Consider the following 21,398-nt stretch of genomic DNA (forward strand, 5'->3'; position numbering starts at 1 on the left):
ATGCATTACATTCTGCATGCTTAGATTTTTTTGTAGAAACATCCCCCTACAAAAAACAAACCAAACTAGACATTAGAATCCCAAAAAGGAGAAATAGGTACTCACTCAGGTGGTTTTTGCAGGTACCGTGGAAAGGGTCTTTGCTGTAACTTCAGCCAATACCCATTGGGGTTCCTCTTTGTTTGAGCTCATAATGAACGAGTCTTCCAAGTGTCTGCCGATACTTTCCAGCTGGCTGGGACCACAACCTGTACCCCTACCTGTAAGGAGGCCTCTCAAATACTAGCCAGGAGGCCCTTCCATACCGTTGCGCCAGCATCTGACATCAGATCCGGGTCCCGATCCCATGACCCCTCCGACGTTGGATCCGCCCAGCAGCGTCACGGTCCTGCGTTCCTCCGTCAGATAGGATGTAGCGGGGTACACGCGCGGAAGAACAAACTACCAGCTCATTCCGGCCTGACCCGCGTGCGCCGGCAGTCAGTGCTCCCCACCTGAAGGCGGCACCCGGAATAAGTAAGTCGCCGCAGGCACCGTAACCTCACCAAACCAGGGAGGTATACAGGGGTAAAGAAGATATCCCAAAACTACAGGGAATTATACTCACACCCCCAGCTTCTTCCACCACCTGAGACAAGGACTCCCGCTCAGTCAGTCTTCCATAGGGACTGAGGCCAGAGAGGAGGGCTCTTTTTATTCTCAGGTTTCCTGTCTCTAGGGGCAGAGTCCCTCTCTCAGGTGGTGCTGTCATGGCGAAGGGAAAATTACTGCTTCAACACCAGCAAAAACGCAGGAAAAAGGTGGGACAGTTTTTCTGGCGTTTTTGCCGGTGGACAAAAAACCTCAATGGAATCAGAGCCTCAAAAGCAATAGAACAAAATCCCTGTGTCCACTTTTCCTGTGAGGTGCAGCTCAGGTGTACAAATAGATCTGTGTGGAGATTTAGAACTTTGTACAAAATTTTTCTTGCACAAGTATGGTAAATTGGGTGCAATTGCACCAAACTTAGACCAACCAAAACAATCTACAAAAAACATTTTCCCCATAGAGTACATTGGAGGGAGGCTCTTGAGTACTGCGTTAGAGTAGTGGTCTCCAAACTGTGGCTCTCCAGCTGTTACACAACTACAACTTCCAGCATGCCCAGAGAGTCAGAGGCTGGGAGATGTAGTTTTGCAACAGCTGAAGGTTCTATAGATCTAATACGGGAAATATAGAAGACAGGAAAGCAGCAAGACTGCTAACGGTTCAGACATTGCACAGATCAACAGGAAGTCAACCTAATTTTGGTGATAAAAATCTTTATTGAAATTCAAACCTGTGCAATGTGACACAGCAAATATTTCATTTATCCCAACACCAGAATTATTGCACCTCCACACCCCTTCCACCACCCGTGTACAAAAGACGTCTCAAAATGCCCGGCACTGTAGCAACTGGATGTCAACTTAGTAACTTTCTCCTATGGGGCAAGGAATACTGCCCTTAGTAAAAGTTTGGCACAATGTGCAAGGCACTGGAGATAGAGGAACAATGGCAGAGATAAAATGTATATATTTATAAATTATAAAATCAGGCAGTGTTCCTTAAAGGAGAACTCGAGCCACAACCCTATGGGATAAGTAGCTGATCACTGGGTGTCCGACCACTGGGACCCATTTCTCTCTGAGGAGCATGAGCAGTAGACGCCACACGCTCCATTTATTTCTAAGGGAGCTCCGATAATGCTAGAGTGCTGTGCTTGGGTCTTTTGGGCACTTCCATAGAAATAAATGGAGCACATGTGGTCTACCGCACCTGAAGCTCACTGTGAGACGGGTCCTGTTCTGGAGAATGCAGGGGGTGCCACTCTCCACAATCCGCTACTTAACTCCTATCCTGTGGATGGGGGGTAAGTTATTTGTGGCTGGAGTTCTCCTTTAAATGGGGTACTCCACTGCCCCAGCGTTCGGAACATTTTGTTACGAACATGAGCTGCGGGGTTACGATGTCATGGCCACGCCCTCTCAATGCAAGTCGATGGGAGGGGGCGTGGCGGCTGCCACGCCCCCTTCCATAGACTTGCATTGAAGATGCCTGGTTGTGACGTCAAGACCCCCACACCCAGCATTCGGAACAAAATGTTCTGAAAGCTAGGGCAGTGGAGTACCCCTTTAAGCTGAGGCTCTCCAGCTGTCGTAAAACTACAAATCCTATTTTATAAGAGTACGTTCACACGCGCGGATTTTCAGCGGATTTTACGCTGCAGATCTGCTGGTGAAGGCCCGCTCTATGCTGGCTTTACATGTGCCTGCTCATAGCGGCAATACGCCGCTAACAGCTGACACACTGCGATGTGCGAGTCGCAGTATACTCACACATCGCGGGAGCTCTCTGCAGAGCAGGGAGAGTGGCCGTGACGCGCGAGTACGCCGCGCGCATCGCTGCACTGTGTCTGCTGTTAGCGGCGTATTGCCACTACGAGCAGGCACATGTAAAGCCAGCATAGAGCGGGCCTTCACCAGCGGATCTGCAGCGTAATATACGCTATAAATCCGCGCGTGTGAACTTACTCTAAAGGCTTTCAGGTCATGACTGCAGTTTTGCAACAGCTGCAGGTTGGGGTAACAGTCAACTATGGGGAAGGGGGTAACATTAAGGAGTCGTTTTTACACAAATTCAGCATCCAGATTCTGGACTTTGCTTAAAGACTGGTGAACAGTGCCGGAGGTAATAGAGTTTGGCAGGATAAAAAAAAAAAAAAAAAGTGTAAAAGAAATTGTTAATAATGCTAATGTGCAATAGTGAGACATACAAAAAAAAGCCACCACCGTGCAGTTCTTGGGTCAGATCCGCAAGCTATACAAGATTGATGATGCCACCAAAATTACACCTGTTTAGGGGGCCTGGTTTACATCTTACAGTGGTACCATGATAAGAAGGAGACACTTGAAAGGAGCGGTGTGAGATGCCTGATATGTTTGTGTGGTTGTATAAGTGTTTCTCAACCAGGGTGCCTCCAGCTGTTGCAAAACTACAACTCCCAGCATGCCTGGACAGCCAAAGGTTGTCCAGGCATGCTGGGAGTTGATTTGCAACAGCTGGAGACACCCTGGTTGGGAAACACTGCTGTATACTGTGCTTGGCACCCACCTGAAAAGGACAGTCAATCATAATCAAGGGGAATGTTCCTAGTAGACTAGAATCGAGCTGAAAAGGACTAATGACTCAAATAGTTGGGCTATGTTCACATGTTGGAATTTCTGAGCGGAATTCTGCACGTTTATTCCGCAGCGGCAGAATCCAGTTGTATTCAATGGGATTCTGCTGCGCTGTGCACATGGTGACAACATCTGCGTCAGCTGTTTCTGCCACGGAAATTCCGTGAGACGGCAAATTCCCGTGTGGTCCTAGTGCCGGAATGTTATGCCAGCGCCTGCAGTCTGAGGAGTGTCCGCACAGAGATTTTCCGAGGTGTGAACATAGCCAAACAGATGTCCTTGCCTAAAATCAACACTTAGGACAGTGATGCTTTAAAAAGTCGAAAAACGTGGCGTCTGTCTTCCATAAACGTTATCACACTTGTCCACACTTGATAGCTAGTATTACATCTAGGCTCTACTGACGTGAATGAAGCTAAGCTGCAAACTGGTACACAACACGTGGGCAAGCGTGGCACTGTTTTTTGAAAGAAAGCAGCTGTGTTTTTCCAATCCTTTAAAAGGAATACTGTCACTAAACTGCCACCGCACTAACCAGAGGTACTGGCTAGTAGTGTGGGGGACGCTTATCAATATCATGCCTACCATCCCGGATCCGTCCTGCCATTCGCCCGTTATATATTTAAATATATATGCAAATGGTCTAACTGGCACGGGCAGGGTTACAAGGCTCCATCTGGCACTGACGTCAGCGCCGCTTGTCCGCAGCACTGCCCGGCTTATGAACATAAATGCTCTCCCTCAGTCTCTCCCTCTCCTCCCCGCTCTGTACTGGACTCTACTGCGCTGAGGCCGCTTCCGGGTGTACACAGGAAGCGGCACATGCGCCGAGTCCTGTACAGAGCGGGGAGGAGAGGGAGAGAATGAATATTCATAAGCCGGGCAGTGCTGTGGACAAGCGGCACTGACATCACAGTGCCAGACGGAGCCTTGTAACCCCGCCCATGCAAGTTAGAAGATAATTTGCATATCAAAAATATTGAAGATAACTAGCGAATGGTGGGACGGATCAGAGATGGTAGGAGGCATATTGATCAGCGTCCCCCGCACTACCAGCCAGTACCTCTGGTTAGTGCGGGGGGAGTTTAGTTTTTCTTTAACCCTGTGAACAGGTCATGTGGTTTACACAGGATCTTATATACTGGAGGGAAGGGACCACTTCTGTTATATAGAGCTGAAGGCTTTTAACATGGGCAGCGACACGATTCATCATGAGGTCTACCTTAAGCAAATCTGAGGGGGGGTTAAGCACAAGGAGAACTTCACAACTTGGCTGTGTGTACCTGTAGCCTAAATATCCAGTGACTGAGCCTAGGTCACACTTAACGACCTTTCAAAATGTGGCCTCTGGTTTGGAGTGAGTAAATTAAAACAACAAAAGTAAAAATAAAAATCTAAATTTCGGCTATAGGATTTCAAACGCGCGCCAGTGAGAAGTCATTGGCGTTCCTGGACGTGGCTTCGGTTGTGGCGATGACCACGCATCTCTCTGCTGGCAGCACTAGATAAGGCACTTAGGAAGCGGAAGAGCGTAGCCAGGCTCGGGAAGCCATAGATCTGACAGTCTGCATCCCTGGCCTCCGGCGACTCGTCTATACAGCTCTGGGTGTATAGAGGTGGGATCCTCAGTACGTTGGCGGCTTGTAGCCATCGTCTGTCTCTGGGCTTTGTGTGAATGGTGGACTCTGGTAGTTATCGCTGACAGCATCCGGATAGCTGGAATAGGGGGATGTGGGGGCCAAGTTGGGATCAATGTAGTTAGTATTGAAGTCGTCCACTCCCATCTTGTACCTCTTGTAGGCCAGACTTGCCAGAGGGAACTGTAAAAAAAAAGCATGGCATCAATGTTACTGACAAGAATGTATTAGGAAGACGAGCAGCCAGAGCTATTCATTCAGAGTGAACTATCCTTTTAAATGGAAAATCTTCCCCATGCCCATTAAAACGGATACTCTGGAGGAAAGAAGAATGTTTTCTAATCAACAGATCCTTCCAGTACTTATCACCAATTCTACTTTGCAGTGACATTAGTCATTTTACCAAAATATCCATGGCGAAACGGAAAAAAAATTTGTGACAAAATTGAAGAAAAAATGCCATTTTGTAACTTTTGGGGGCTTCGGTTTCTACGTAGTACATTTTTCGGTAAAAATGACACCTCTTTATTCTGTAGGTCCAAACGTTTAAAACGATACCCTACTTATATAGGTTTGATTTTGTCGGACTTCTGGAAAAAATCATAACTACATGCAGGAAAATTTATACGTTTAAAATAGTCATCTTCTGACCCCTATAACTTTTTTATTTTTCCACTTATGGGGCAGTATGAGGGCAAATTTTTGGCACCGTGATCTTAAGTTTTTATCGGTACCATTTTTGTATTGATCTGACTTTTTGATCGCTTTTTATAAATTTTTTCATGATATAAAAAGTGACCAAAAATATGCAATTTTGGATTTTTTTTTTGCACGTACGCCATTGACCGTGCGGTTTAATTAATGATATATATGCGGCGATACCACATATGTTTATTTATTTATTTACAGTTTTTTTTTTTTTTTTTTTTTAATATGGGAAAAGGGAGGCGATTCTTACTTTTATTAGGAAAGGTGTTACATGATCTTAAGTTTTTTTTTCACACTTTTTTTTGCAGTGTAATAGCTCCCCCTAGTGGCTTTAACACTGCACACACTGATCTGCTACACAGATCATTGCCGTGCATTGACACGAAAAAGATCAGTATTATCGGCGGTCGATTGCTCAAGCCTGGATTTCAAGCTTGGAGCAATCAATCGCCGACCGGACGCGACGGAGGCAGGTAAGGGACCTCCGTTCGCGTTCTAGCTGACCGGGACATCCCGATTTCACCGCGATGGTCCCGAGCAGCCCGACTGAGCTGCCGGGAAGCTTTCACTTTCATTTTAGACGCGGTGTTCAACTTTGAATGCCAGGTCTAAAAGGGATAATAGCGCGCATCACAATGATCGGTGCCGCACGCTATTAGCTTAGGGTCCCGGCTTTCATTAGCCGCCGGGACCGACCCGGTATGACGGGGGGGGGGTGGTTCACGGGGTGACCCCGCGTTATATACCGGGACCGGGCGCAGGGCGTACAGGTATTCCCTGAGTCCTTTAGAGGTTAAAGCATTGTATGCCATTTAGATTTCTCTACTGTACATAATAAAGAGCAGGTGTTGTTATGCGAGAATTTACCCAGGACAAAATGGAGAAGAAACTGAAGGCAATAGCCGCCCGGGCACCATCACCCCCAGTCACATATGAGTCGGGGTTTGTCACCGACCACTGATTGGCCAAGAAGCAGAATCCAACAAACCACAGGAACGTCCATAAACCTGAAAGACAAAAAGTTGAGCCGTCAGTATCAGCACTAACACACTGAGCATTACAAAAGGTAATGTAAAAACATGAGCACTGTATATTATTAATTCTGCAACTCTCCACTATCTATGAATTCCCTGCCACAATCTGACATTTATCCCCTATCATTAGGATAGAGGCTAAGTTTTTCTATCTCGGAGACCTCCTTTAATTGGACAGGGTCCCGGTGTTCAGACCCCGACCAACCAGTAGAACGATCCTGAAGAACTGTGCACTTAGCGCGTTCTCTCCCGACTCCTGTTGTGTGAGCCAGGATGGCCTCATAATGTAAGTCTATGGGACTGTCCTACTCACAGACACAGGTTCTCTCTGCGTACTTATAATCTCTTTACTGTCAAATATCTGTTTTAAAGAAAAATTCTTTAATAAAAAAAAAAAAAAAAACTGTTGAACAAAAAAGACACAGGTTCTCTCCCTGTTAATTCTATGGATCAGTCCGGGTTTGAACACTCAGACCCCCGACCGATAACTTTTGACACGTCAAAAATTTCTATAATGAAAAGTTCATGAATGTATAGAAGCTACATGTAGTGCCCCAGCCTGCCTGCAGGGAGCACCGCATTGGGCATAGTGGAGGTAAAGGTAGCAAATAGTAAATCCTTAGCATTAGGCCGTAAAAAAAGTCTTGTTATTTCATAATGGAAAAAATAAGCTGCGCCAATGAAGCTGCTTATCTCTGCTAAAAATGTAAGATTGAAGTTTGTTATTCCATCAGCTGTCACTAGATGGCGCTCACTGGTCACAGATTCACACAATCCCATTTAGTTCTCTAGTGGTGACCAATGGAGTTCACAAAATAAATCAGAGGATGTAACCTCTAGACCAGTGGTCTCCAAACTGTGGACCTCCAAAGGTTGCAAAACTACAACTCCCAGCATGCCCGGACAGCCGTTGGCTGTCCGGGCATGCTGGGAGTTGTAGTTTTGCAACCTTTGGAGGTCCACTGTTTGGAGACCACTGGTCTAGAGGAACATACAGTATGACTTATATACATCGCTTTTACATACCTGCAAAGCCCAGGTCCGACAGCACAATGTACTTTCGAGTGTTAATGTTGCTGACTGTAGGGAAGTAGATGTCTAATGCTAGAAAGACCAGCGCTCCAATGAAGGCCAGAACACCGATTCCCACGCCGTAGTGACAAGCATCAATGTTCTGATTAAAGATGCAATGAATCAAGGAATCAGGCACACTGACGTAGCCCTCCGTAAGAATGCAGGCAAAGACGATGAGGGCAAACACCTGAAGGAGGAGGGAGACAAAGAGTTAATATTAGTGATAGATCAATGACATAGATCTTCTATCCTTTAAATCACACTATAAAAGTATCACTAAGATGCAGCTTCAGCCGGTCTCCTTTGATAGGTTTCTCCCTATCTGTTTTTACAGTAAGGAGAGCAGTGTAAGGCTGCATTCATGTAGTAGTATACTACGGTTTTAGGTCCGGTACAAAACCGCATACGGGTCAAAACTGAGCCGACCGGAGTCACCGTTTGACTCCAGTCGGCTCATTAAAGTAAATGGAGTCACGGGCTGATTCGGCTGGGGTACCGGAGCGCCCGGTTTGCCCCTCCCCCCGCCGGATCCGTCACCTGTATGTACAAAACGTGGTGTGAATGCAGCCTAAGTCTGTATCTGAAAGGTAATGTGATCAGGGGTGTTGCATAACTCTGCAGCTAATCAGTTTATGGACTCACCTAGTATAACACTGCTCTGCTGGTCTCTAAGGCCCCTATCACACTACAGGTATCATCCTGTAAAAAAAAACCTCCATCATTACTCCTGGCAAAAAGTCCTGAAAACGGCCGTCAAAAAATCCCATTCATGTCAATGAGATTTTTTGAACATCCTTTTGCATCAGGTAAGTCCGTTTTTACTAATGTAAATTATTTTTGCCGGCACAAAAGACGGTGTATGCACTATTTAAAAAAAAAAAAAATGGTGAAAAAAAACAGACATTGAAATTTAATCATTGAAGTCTTGGGAACTGGATGTTCAAAAAAAATAAACATCCGTTATCATCAGTTATGGTCAGTTTTTTTTAACATCAGTTTTTTGTACTGCGCATGCTAAGTACAGCTTTACAAAAAAGGGTTAAAAATCTGATTAAGAAAAGTGGATGTAACTGATAACGGATGAACAACATCAGGTTTTTTAAGAAAAAAAAATAATTAACAGATGATGGTCATCAGTTATTGCATCTGTTTTTTGTTTTTTTTCATCATCCGTTATTGGAAAATAACGGCAGTAAAAAAAACAGGATGATACCTGTAGTGTGAAAGGGGCCTAACATGAAAGGAACGATCTTTTAAGCATTTTGTGCATTGAGATACAGTAAGTAACAAGAGTGAAGCTTGGTGCAGAGCTGCCAGAAGGGATCTTATAAGCAATGATGTAAACCCTGTAGTTTACAGGATCACATTTGAGCATGTCATTTACTGGTTGATAAACTGGTGGTCACGTGACCCAGCTGCAATAATGAAACTTATGCAAGCAGCTGAGCTGGAATGAAACAGATAACATTGCAGGAATACAGGTGCGATTGTATGGGGAAAGAAACTCTGTCATACAATCTATTAGGGACTTGAAGGAGGGGTGTCCTCTGTTTAGGACCCTTATCTCTTGGTAACTGGTTACAAAAAGAGTCTTTCCTGGAGGACTAGTCCTGTCCTATCCTAAACTACACAGACAACTCATTGGAGGTGAAAATCTACTACTTTACATCCCCTGTGGTGGCGCTACCGGGAAGATGAGAACTTATTAGAGGTGGTAATCCCTAATGGTTCTAGCAGCGTGACATTTTGTGATCAGTTTTTCGTCAAAAGACCCTTTTAAAAGGAGATGTCAGGTGCGAACTTTTCCTATTCCATTCTGCCTGTGCTGCAAAAAAAATAAAAAAGCAAACTTTCACTTACCTTCCTACGTTCCCCCGGAGCTCTGCAACAGCTGATCGGTCGGCCGGGCTGTCTACTTCCTATTTCCCTTAGCCCGGGACGACAACACACGGCGCTTCAGCCTATCACCGGCCGAGGCGGGACATGGCTGCGGCCGGTGATAGACTAAAGCGCCGTGTGACGTAGGGAACGTAGGAAGGTAAGTGAGAGTTTTTCTCTTTTTTTGCAGCCCGGGCAGATACAATATTAAAAGGGTACTCTCGTGGAATTTTTTTTTTTTTATTTATTTATTTTTTTAAATCAACTGGCTCCAGAAAGTTAAACAGATTTGTAAATTACTTCTATTAAAAAAATCTTAATCCTTCCAGTACTTTTTAGAGGCTATATACTACAGAGGAAATGCTTATCTTTTTAGATTATGACCACAGTGCTCTCTGCTGACCTCTGCTGTCCATTTTAAGAACTGTCCAGAGCAGGAGAAAATCCTCATAGCAAACATATGCTGCTCTGGACAGTTCCTAAAATAGACAGAGATGTCAGCAGAGAGCACTGTGGTCATGACATCAGAGAAATCTAAAAAGATAAGCATTTCCTCTGTAGTATACAGCCCCTAAAAAGTACTGGAAGGATTAAGATTTTTAATAGAAATCATTTACAAATCTGGTAGTTACAAAGAAAAGGGTCCGGCAACTCACCGTGTCGACGCTTACTGCTTAGGAGGCTTGGATTCCATCCATGGGGCAGAGGTTAGTGCGGGGAGCTCAGGAGGCGATTAACCGGTTGATTTCATGCAAAAGCACTTCGTCCGGCCTCTGCCAGAGCTCATGACGTCAGTCCCGCCCCCTCATGACATCACACCCCGCCCCCTCAATGCAAGTCTATGGGAGGGAGCGTGACGCTCCCTCCCATAGACTTTCATTGAGGGGGCGGGGCGTGACGTCATGAGGGTGCTAGGCGTGACGTCACAAGCTCCCGGCTCCAGCGTTCGGAACAGTTTGTTCCAAACGCGGAGTGCCCCTTTAAATGTGGAACTACAATACCATTTAATGGATGTCCTAGCCATTTATATACGAGCTATATACGGATAAATTATACTGTGGGTATAGGTGTTGGGTTGGACTGTTCAGTCTAGCCAGTGCCATTTAGAGATAATTCAGCCATTACGCTTTGTTCTGTTTCAGATTTGTCAATTACTTCTATTTAAAAAAACTTAACCCTTCCAGTACTTGTTGCTGCTGTATGTTCAAGTCTGACCACAGTGCTCTCTGCTGACATCTCCGTCCATTTTAGGAACTGTCCAGAGTAGGAGCAAATCCCCATAGCAAACCTATCCTGCTCTGGACAGTTCCTGACATGGACAGAGGTGTCAGCAGAGAGCACTGTGGTCAGACTGGAAAGAACTACACAACTTCCTGTGGAGCATACAGCTGCTTATAAGTACTGGAAGATTTAAAAAAAATTTTTTAAATAGAAGTAATTTACAAATATTTAACTTTCTAACTGTTAAACCAGTTGATTTAAAAATAATAATAATAATGTTTTCCAGGGGAGTACCTCTTTAATAAGTAGGGATTATTCAAAGCAGAGAACCCCTTTAAATTTAGCCACAACAGTACATTTTCTTCTTGTTTACAGGGGGGGGGGGGGGGGGGCTTTTTATATTAGGGGACACTTCATGGATCAAAACAAGCAGCAGTAGTTATAACGTGGATGGAAATTTGGAACTACTCAATGTCTCGGACAAGGCTGACCTTTCAGGGTCCATGGCAGGAAGTGTAGTCATAGGGACATTAGCATTGCAGGCTGTAAGCAAAGGGGTTTACTTCCCACCAAAAACACAGATACATGTTATGTTCACCCCACTGTTAATACCCTCATACGGCACTACAAAGACTCCACCACACTGCCATTCAGTGTCCAAATAATATTGCCATATAATGTCCAAATAATAATGCTGCCATATAGTGACACACTGCCATCATTCATTGCCCAAATAATGCTGCCCTTAAAAAGCCTACATAATGCAGTCATCTGCACCTCCAATAATACTGCCATAAAATGCTCAGATAACTGCCCTATAGTAAACACACACACACACTAACCTTTATAAGTGTCCCTACAATGTGTATACAACAGCCATCCAGTCCTCAAATATACTACTACTATATACTAGGGCTGCACGATATATCGTAATAGCAATTGAATCACGATTTTTGCTTTTTGCGATATAGGACCCAGGGAAAGCTTGCGATTATCTGCTCCTGGTGGATAAGCCAGTGTTTCCCAACCAGAGTGCTTCCAGTTGTTGCGAAGGCTGTCCAGGAATGCTGGTAGTTGTAGTTTCACAACAGCTGGAGACACCCTGGTAGAAATACACTGAGCTAAGTAAAAGGGTGCAGGGAGAAAAATAAAAAGAAACTTCTGCTCACCTCCTCCCAGACCCTGCAGATGCCGTTTCCCGCCGAGCGGTCCGATGTCTCCTCTCTTCTCCATACAAGCAGTAGGACCTTTCCCTTTTCAGCCAATCACTGGCCACAGCAGTGTCACGTGTCAAGCCAGTGATTGGCTGATGGGGAAAGGTCTTTTTTGGCAGCAAACACACTGGGTTTCCCAGATCCGGTGGGAGATTTGAAAACCGCTGGGTGGGGATGGGGGAACGTGACAAGGGGGGATAATGGAGAATGTGACGAGGGGGGGGGGGGAGGAGGAATGTGATATGGGGGGGAAATGTAGTGGGAGAAGATGTGACCATGAGGAAAGATGTGACCGGGGGGGGGGGGGGGGGGGGTTGGTATGTGTAGAGAGGAGAATGTGACAAGCGGAGGTGTGATGTGTATGGGGGGGGGGGGATGTGGCAGTGGTGGAAGATGGGTGGATAGTTGTAAAGTGGAGGAGATTGGACATGAAATGGGGGGGGGGGGGATTTCACCATTTATTTAATATATCACATCGAAAATCGCAATATTTAGGCCCATAATCGCCATCTGACATTTTCAGCCCTACCATATAGTGTACACATAACTCTTCCATAGAGAGTTCAGGAACACAAGCACCATTCACTGCCCAAATAATGCTGCCCTACAATGCCTACATAGCGAAGGCATTTTGGGCAGCGGAGGAGCGGTATCAATATGGACGTCACTATGGCGGCACTCCAGCTCTGCTGGACATAATATGAAAGAGACTCCATTTTTCCCATATCTTGGGATTTTTTTTTTTATGGTCTCATTTTATAGACTTCTGCACTTGGCTGAGCCATCGATCTGGTTTGAAGGAGCGGCTGGACAATGAAAACCTGCTGAGTACACAAACGTTACACTGTCACGTACCTCCAGCTGCGGAGCCAGGACAAAGGACACACAAGAGTCGTACAGGTACTAGGCACCTCTGGTGAGTACCAGACTCTATGGTCTTCCCACAGACCACAACGGATGAGGTGCTGACGTGTTTTACCTTTTATCAAACTTCTATATCAGAGACGCCCAGCACAACTTCCTGAGAGTTATACTGTGCATGATGCCTAATGCACTAAGGTGAATGGTGCTCGGTAAGACAGCACTTTACTGGCTAAAAAACTAATGGATAGTTGTCAATGTTTCCAACCAGTGTGCCTCCAGCTGTTGCAAAACTACAACTCCTAGCATGCCCGGACAGCCAAAGGCTGCTGCGAGTTGTAGTTTGACAGCAGCTGGAGGCACACGGTTTTAGACTATTTTAATGGGGATATACTCTTCTGATATATATTACTCCTCAGCTGTATGTGCACATTTGTGGTTGCTGCAGGCAAAGTTCGACATATAAATAATTCAGGATTATTTTTTCTATCACAGCAGTGGATGATTTGCATATTTTAACCCTTAAGGCACCATGACATACCTGTAGCTCATGGATATGCTTATATTAAGGGATACTCCGGTGGAAAACATTTTTTATATATTTTTTTTTAATCAACTGGTGCCAGAAAAATAAACAGATTTGTAAATTACTTCTATAAAAAAATATTTACCCTTCCAGTACTTTTTAGTAGCTGTATGCTACAGAGGAAATTCTTTTCTTTTTGAATTTCTTTTTTGTCTTGTCCACAGTGCTTTCTGCTGACACCTGATGCCCGTATCAGGAACTGTCCAGAGCAGAAGAAAATCCCCATAGCAAACCTATGCTGCTCTGGACAGTTCCTGACACAGACACAAGTGTCAGCAGAGAGCACTGTGGACAAGACAAAAAAGAAATTCAAAAAGTATAGAAAGTATCTAGTCTAACTTGCGGTGCTCAATAGTGTCAATCGCCACTCAAATGACTGCAGGTGCCAATGACTGCCATGGTAGTCGGGGGCATAACAAAGTCCTTGCATGGCTGTATGCCTATTAGGCTGTGCCAGAAGACAGTTTACGGTTAATTTAGAACAGTTGAACTGCATCATTTCTGCACAGCCTTGAGGTGATGAGCAGGGGTGGTGCTGGAGGTGTGGCCAAGGTAATCAGGGGTGGGGATTAAGAATTCACTGTGGTCCCCAAATTTAGCACTTAAAGGGGTATTCCAGGCAAAAACGTTTTATATATGTACGGTATATCTCAACTGGCTCCAGAAAGTTAAACAGATTTGAGCTTCTGAAGTTAAGGTTGTTCTTTTCTGTCTAAGTGCTCTCTGATGTCACCTGTCTCGGGAAACGCCCAGTTTATAAGAGGTTTGCTTTGGGGATTTGCTTCTAAACCGGGCGTTTCCCGAGACAGGTGTCATCAGAGAGCACTTAGACAGAAAAGAACAACCTTAAAGGGGTACTCTGGTGAAAATTTTTTTTTTTTTTTTTAAATCAACTTGTCACGATTCGGCTGGCTGGAGGTGGATCCTCTGTGCCAGAGAGGGATTGGCGTGGACCGTGTTGGTGGACCGGTTCTAAGTTGCTACTGGTATTCACCAGAGCCCGCCGCAAAGCGGGATGGTCTTGCAGCGGCGGTAGCAACCAGGTCGTATCCACCAGCAACTGCTCAACCTCTCTGACTGCTGAAGATAGGCGCGGTACAAGGGAGTAGACAAGAGCAAGGTCGGACGTAGCAGAAGGTCAGGGCAGGCAGCAAGGATTGTAGTCAGGGGCAACGGCAGGAGGTCTGGAACACAGGCTAGGAACACACAAGGAAACGCTTTCACTGGCACAATGGCAACAAGATCCGGCGAGGGAGTGCAGGGGAAGTGAGGTATAAGTAGGGAGTGCACAGGTGAGAATACCGATTAGGCCTGCTGCGCCAATCAGTGGCGCAGCAGCCCTTTAAATGGCAGAGACCCGGCGCGCGCGCACCCTAAGGAGCGGGGACGCGCGCGCCGGGACAACACAGACGGGGAACAGGTCAGGTACGGGAGCCGAGATGCGCATCGCGAGCGGGCGCGTCCCGCATCGCGAATCGCATCCCGGCTGGGAGTAATATCGCAGCGCACCCGGTCAGCAGGTCTGACCGGGGCGCTGCGAATGAGAGAACGCTGCGAGCGCTCCGGGGAGGAGCGGGGACCCGGAGCGCTCGGCGTAACACAACTGGTGCCAGAAAGTTAAACAGATTTGTAAATTACTTCTATTAAAAAAATCTTAATCCTTCCAGTACTTATTAGCTGCTGAATACTACAGAGGAAATTATTTTCTTTTTGAAACACAGAACTGTCTGCTGACATCACGAGCACAGTGCTCTCTGCTGACATCTCTGTCCATTTTGTGAACTGTCCAGAGCAGCATGTTTGCAATGGGGATTTCCTTTTACAGAGACAGATGTCAGCAGAGAGCACTGTGCTCATGAGGTCAGCAGACCGCTCTGTGTTTGAAACGGAAAATAAATTTCCTCTGTAGTATTCAGCAGCTAATAAGTACAGGAAGGATTAAGATTTTTTAATAGAAGTAATTTACAAATCTGTTTAACTTTCTGGAGCCAGTTGATATATATAAAAAAAGTTTTTGACTGGAATACCCCTTTAAGGCTCCTAGAGTGAACTTGAGGAATATGTGCCACTTTAGACTGGATCATGTGGTTACTATATAAAAAGTAACAATATGGCGCTCCACTTAAAGCCTACCCTCTTATTCTCCCTCACTCCGTCTTGCCCTGCCCACATACAAATACAGTGCCGCAAAGTAAGTGGCACTTGTCCGTGCTTCTGGTTATGTACAGCGCTACTGTATACCACTAGGTAAAAATAGAAAATACTGTTTATTATTCTAGCTAGTTCATGCCTACTGTAGAGATGGTGAGGATGCAATCGTTATTGGGTGGTCTTACGGGTGTACCTTGGGTTTCTGTACCCATCTCTATGACTAAGGACCATAGGCCTATCAGTTATCAGGTTACTTTGAGCAAACAGCGTTCATGAAATAGTTAAAGTCCCCAGAAATGACTCCTACAGAAAACCCCATTGGTTCTCAGCAGGGTCATGTGTAAGAAACGCTGTGGTCATGTTCTTCCTCGAATGATGATAGAAAAACCGAATCACACAAAAACAACTGAGAGAAAAAAAATAAACTTCACAGATTTCAATACATAAACAAGTCAACATTGCCATTATAAAAAGTAAAAAAAAAAAAAATAATTATAATATGCAATATGGTAGTTAGAAAAAAATATTAATACAATGTTAAACATGACATTTTGAAAAAAATTGCATGAAATTTATATATCTTATACATAGATTATAATGAAGCCGCTGACCACATGCGCCTAAAATAAATAAATAATAAAGGATATAAATCACAGAAAAAGGCCACTTACTGGTTACTGATCAATGGGCACTCTAGGCACCTATTCCCATTATGATGCAGATTAGCCACAATGCTATATAAGGGGAGGTCGCACACGTGCGACCTCCCCTTATATAGCATTGTGGCTGATCTGCATCATAATGGTAATAGGTGCCCACGTGCGCCTGAAATGCGGCAGTGCACAAGTTTTATCGAAAAATAAAATCTGCAACATCGCAATAATAAAATAAAAAATAAATAATAATAATTATTATTAAACTGACAATTAAAATAAAAAAAATAAAACTACTACATGAAAAATATTACAGAATTAAATCAAAAATTTTAAACATAAAAAAAAAATGGTTTTTAGGATTAGTATTTAAGTATGGGTAAAATAAACTTAAAAAAAAATAAAATTTTATTCATATATTTACAGACAAGTGAAAAAGCCCCTTTATTTCCCAGCGTTACCCTGACCTGATACCATGCTGGGTTTTTTGGGGTACTGTATAGCGGTTATCCCCAGAAGGCATTTTGAACCTTGCGCCTGATTTCCCGAACATGTCTATATAACTTTTTTTTCTGCATAGTTTATCCCGAACAAATCAAATTGGACGCAATTATTATTTTTTTCTTCCTATTAAAATAAAAAATATATATAAAAAAAAAATACAAATATGGAAGAGGGTGGCACCACCGGATTTCCAGGCTTCAGCCGTGTAGTAATATCACCACGTCACCTCTCCCTGCCTGGACCAGGCTGTGGAACCGGATCTACTACTACCCCCCCCCCCCCCCCCTTTCCAATGCAATTCTGCAGCCTGGCAGTGAATAGTCACTACCCCCTCCCCTGTCCTCTAATATGATCCCCTGTAAACAGACCCCACGTGCCCCATAATCACATGACGCAGACCCGAGGCATGTGACTGTCAGGATAATCCTAGCGTATGACTCAAAAAGTCAGGTGGTTAGCTTTCCAGCTCATGTAGGGTTAATATTTGAATTCCCTCCTGAGCGAAAAGAGTTAATAGGACATCCTCCACCCTAGCCTCCCTTTCCGCAATACTGGAAAATGTTTAACCCTATTGTTTCCAGAGCGCCCTGTCTAGACGCATCATTGTTCGGTATAACTTGCAGTCAACACGTCCCCCCTATAATTATTAACCAGAGGTGGACAATGCTGGGCGCCTACACTTATCTATATGGAACACAAAATAGCAGGGAAAGCTTGAAATGCCTGTTGCAAAAGTTTTAACACCCCAAGGAAAAGCCTCTTTAAAAAAGGAGTTATTTAGGATTTCTTCAAAGAAACAGCACCACACCTGTCCTCTGGTTGTTTTGTGGTATTGCAGCTCAGTTTCAGTGATGGGAATGGAGCAAAGTTGTAATGCCGCACACAACCTGAAGACAAGTGTGGTGCTGTTTTGGGAAGAATTTTGCTCTGTTTTCACGATAACCTGTCATAGAACCATAATTAGCCTCCAGAGAGCAGTGATCCCCAATCTGTGGCTCTTCAGCTGTTGCTAAAGTACAACTCCCAGCATGCAGCTGTAGAGCCTCAGGTTGGAGGGGGCACAATGCCATACAGAATGGGTATACATAATGGAGGGGTAGATTGATCTCATGCCCCCCTTTATGGTAGTCATCTGTGTCCGCCTCCTAGTGCGCCTGTCAGGTGTTGTCATTGGCGATGTTTGGCGGGACACTAGAGCGTGGCATCACTCTGAGGTGCCTACCAGGCATGGGGGCAGGGCAAACACTAATACCAAATGTATCGTATCCATCTGGGAAGGGCGCACACCTCCCAGGACTGTCCCCCAGGCTGGCATATGTGATTTTCATCTCTTCTAGTCACACATTCTTGGAACATGGCCGAACATGGCGAGACGTCTCCGATCCACAGACCACGTGCTCTGCCAGGAGAGCTGCTGGCACTGCCAGGGTCTGATCCTACTATAGGGGAGGGGGATATGACCGGTTGTCACAGTAAGTCGTCTGATGATCAGCCTTAAAAGGGACGGCACAATCTTTAAAACAAGACCTTGCATCAGTGGTCTCCAAACTGTGAACCTCCATCTGTGGCAAAACTACAACTCCCAGCAGCAATTCTTATGGTTTCCAGATAACCAGAGGCCTATAGTCAACTACAACTCCCATTATAGCCTGGAAGCCCAACTTCCCGCATGCCCTAAGGAGCCCTTAAATTAGGTGAATTGAAACAGCATCTCCTATGAAGCATAACCCTCGGACTACAACTTCCAGCACGACCTGACTAGCATTACCTGCTGACTACAACTCTTAGCATGACCTAAGGAGCACCACCACTACAACTGCCAGCATGCCCTATCACCACCTGTCCCCATTAATTCCTACTATGCCATGACTACAACTCCCAGCACACCCTAACATCCCCCCCCCCGCTGACTACAACTCCCAGCACACCCTAACATCCCCCCCCCTGCTGACTACAACTCCCAGCACACCCTAACATCCCCCCCCCCTGCTGACTACAACTCCCAGCACACCCTAACATCCCCCCCCCTGCTGACTACAACTCCCAGCACACCCTAACATCCCCGCCCTGCTGACTACAACTCCCAGCACACCCTAACATCCCCCCCCTGCTGACTACAACTCCCAGCACACCCTAACATCCCCCCCCCCTGCTGACTACAACTCCCAGCACACCCTAACATCCCCCCCCCTGCTGACTACAACTCCCAGCACACCCTAACATCCCCCCCCCCTGCTGACTACAACTCCCAGCACACCCTAACATCCCCCCCCCCTGCTGACTACAACTCCCAGCACACCCTAACATCCCCCCCCCCTGCTGACTACAACTCCCAGCACACCCTAACATCCCCCCCCCTGCTGACTACAACTCCCAGCACACCCTAACATCCCCCCCCCGCTGACTACAACTCCCAGCACACCCTAACATCCCCCCCCCCCCGCTGACTACAACTCCCAGCACACCCTAACATCCCCCCCCTGCTGACTACAACTCCCAGCACACCCTAACATCCCCCCCCTGCTGACTACAACTCCCAGCACACCCTAACATCCCCCCCCCTGCTGACTACAACTCCCAGCACACCCTAACATCCCCCCCCTGCTGACTACAACTCCCAGCACACCCTAACATCCCCCCCCCCCCCTGCTGACTACAACTCCCAGCACACCCTAACATCCCCCCCCCCCTGCTGACTACAACTCCCAGCACACCCTAACATCCCCCCCTGCTGACTACAACACCCAGCACACCCTAACATCCCCCCCCCTGCTGACTACAACTCCCAGCACACCCTAACATCCCCCCCTGCTGACTACAACACCCAGCACACCCTAACATCCCCCCCTGCTGACTACAACTCCCAGCACACCCTAACATCCCCCCCTGCTGACTACAACTCCCAGCACACCCTAACATCCCCCCCCTGCTGACTACAACTCCCAGCACACCTTAACATCCCCCCCTGCTGACTACAACTCCCAGCACACCTTAACATCCCCCCTGCTGACTACAACCCCCAGTATACCCTAACATCCCCCCTTGCTGACTACAACCCCCAGTATACCCTAACATCCCCCCTTGCTGACTACAACCCCCAGTATACCCTAACATCCCCCTGCTGACTACAACACCTAGTATACCCAAACAACCCCCCCTCTGCTGACTACAACTCCCAGCACACCCTAACATCCCCCCCTGCTGACTACAACTCCCAGCACACCTTAACATCCCCCCTGCTGACTACAACCCCCAGTATACCCTAACATCCCCCCTTGCTGACTACAACCCCCAGTATACCCTAACATCCCCCCTTGCTGACTACAACCCCCAGTATACCCTAACATCCCCCTGCTGACTACAACACCTAGTATACCCAAACAACCCCCCCTCTGCTGACTACAACTCCCAGCACACCCTAACATCCCCCCCCCCTGCTGACTACAACCCCCAGTATACCCTAACATCCCCCTCTGCTGACTACAACACCTAGTATACCCAAACACTGACTATAACTCCCAGCATGCATTAGTGACCATCACCTGCTGACTTCAACTCCCAGAATACCCTGGGCAGCCACAACTATCGCGAAATCCCAAATACTAACAACTCCCAGCTTGACTTGAAAACAACAGCTGTCATAAGACTACAACTCCCAGCATGCCCTCGGTCGCAACAGGTTGTGGATTAGTTATGAGCAGCGCAGTCAGCGCGTGACGCCCCCCCCCCTTCCCAAACACCGCGGGTCACGTGACACGGCAGTGCTCGCCGGTACTCACCGAGCTGAGCAGCCTCATAATGGTCTCCGGGCGCTTCAAGAAATCCTCCAGGTTAAAGCTGCCCCCGGCCTTGGCCGCCCCGTACGCCCCGCTCTCCATGCTGCTGCCTGTATCTGACCCGAGCAACTCTTCCTGGACAGACTACAGCCACGCCCAGTAATCCTAAGGGGAGGAGCTTCTGTGCTGCCTGTCAGCCAATAAGAGGAGGAGCCTAGTACACGTCAGACCACGCCCCTGACCGCGCTGTCACTGTGCAGAGAACTCCAGCTCATTGCTTCACCGTGAGGGTCACGTGTCCGGAAAGAAGAAAAAAGGGGAGATTTATCAAAACCTGAACAAAGAAGAAGTTGCTCATAGCAACCAATCACATCGCTTCTTTCATTTTTTTTAAAAAGGCCTCTGAAAAATGAAAGAAGTGATCTGATTGGTTGCTATGGGAAACTCAGCAACTTTTTTCTGGACAGGTTTTGATAAATCTCCCCCAAAGTGTCCACAGTTGTATATAAAAACCCAATGGTCTTCATTTAATCACTGCTGATTATAGGAAACAATGAGTAGGTCACCAGACTGAATCTTCGACAAATCTGCAGAATAGTGAGTGCAGCTCTGAAGTATAATACAGGATATAACTCAGGATCAGTACAGGATAAGTAATGTAATGTATGTACAGAGACCTCACCAGCAGAATAGTGAGTACAGCTCTGGAGTATAATACAGGATATAACTCAGGATCAGTACAGGATAAGTAATGTAATGTATATACACAGTGACCTCACCAGCAGAATAGTGAGTGCAGCTCTGGAGTATAATACAGGATATAAATCGAGATTTTCCTAGCTTGTGACGGAAAATATTAGTTATATGAAGACAGGAGGCGAGTATCTTATGCATTAATCTT

The 21,398-nt window shown here is 46.1% G+C and overlaps 2 protein-coding genes across 7 annotated transcripts in view; one reads left to right on the plus strand and one right to left on the minus strand.

Annotated features, from left to right (window-relative positions):
- Positions 1 to 4,036: 4,036 nt before the first annotated feature.
- Positions 4,037 to 20,701, minus strand: SYNGR2 (synaptogyrin 2). Its single transcript, XM_056549837.1, has 4 exons — positions 20,501 to 20,701; positions 7,606 to 7,840; positions 6,413 to 6,552; positions 4,037 to 5,020 (listed from the first exon to the last, which is right to left on the minus strand). Exons 1-4 carry the CDS (start codon positions 20,597 to 20,599, stop codon positions 4,826 to 4,828), a joined length of 669 nt encoding a protein of 222 aa, XP_056405812.1. The 5' UTR covers positions 20,600 to 20,701; the 3' UTR covers positions 4,037 to 4,825.
- AFMID (arylformamidase) overlaps positions 13,918 to 21,398 on the plus strand; it is a 47,895-nt gene continuing 40,414 nt past the window's right edge. For 2 of the 6 annotated variants that reach the window (XM_056549828.1, XM_056549834.1), the window contains exon 1: positions 20,930 to 21,094. Coding sequence is in view for 1 of the 6 variants with exons in the window: in XM_056549833.1 (XP_056405808.1) it covers positions 13,933 to 13,965 (33 nt within the window). In the remaining 5 variants the exon portion in view is untranslated. Of the gene's footprint in view, positions 13,966 to 20,929; positions 21,161 to 21,398 lie in introns of those variants that run through there. The other 4 variants (XM_056549833.1, XM_056549832.1, XM_056549829.1 and 1 more) reach the window with 4 other exon arrangements.

The sequence above is a fragment of the Hyla sarda genome, chromosome 13 (genome assembly GCF_029499605.1).
Source record: "Hyla sarda isolate aHylSar1 chromosome 13, aHylSar1.hap1, whole genome shotgun sequence".
Lineage (NCBI taxonomy): Eukaryota > Metazoa > Chordata > Amphibia > Anura > Hylidae > Hyla > Hyla sarda.

What these genes read in the sequence shown, in the direction of transcription:
- SYNGR2 (XM_056549837.1), bottom strand. Translation starts at nt 20,599, where the DNA reads ATGGAGAGCGGGGCGTACGGGGCGGCCAAGGCCGGGGGCAGCTTTAAC. An exon ending in GTCGGACCTGGGCTTTGCAG is followed by an intron (nt 6,553 to 7,605) that starts GTATGTAAAAGC and finishes TTTGTCTTTCAG; the next exon opens with GTTTATGGACGTTCCTGTGG. An exon ending in TCTTCTCCATTTTGTCCTGG is followed by an intron (nt 5,021 to 6,412) that starts GTAAATTCTCGC and finishes TTTTTTTTACAG; the next exon opens with TTCCCTCTGGCAAGTCTGGC.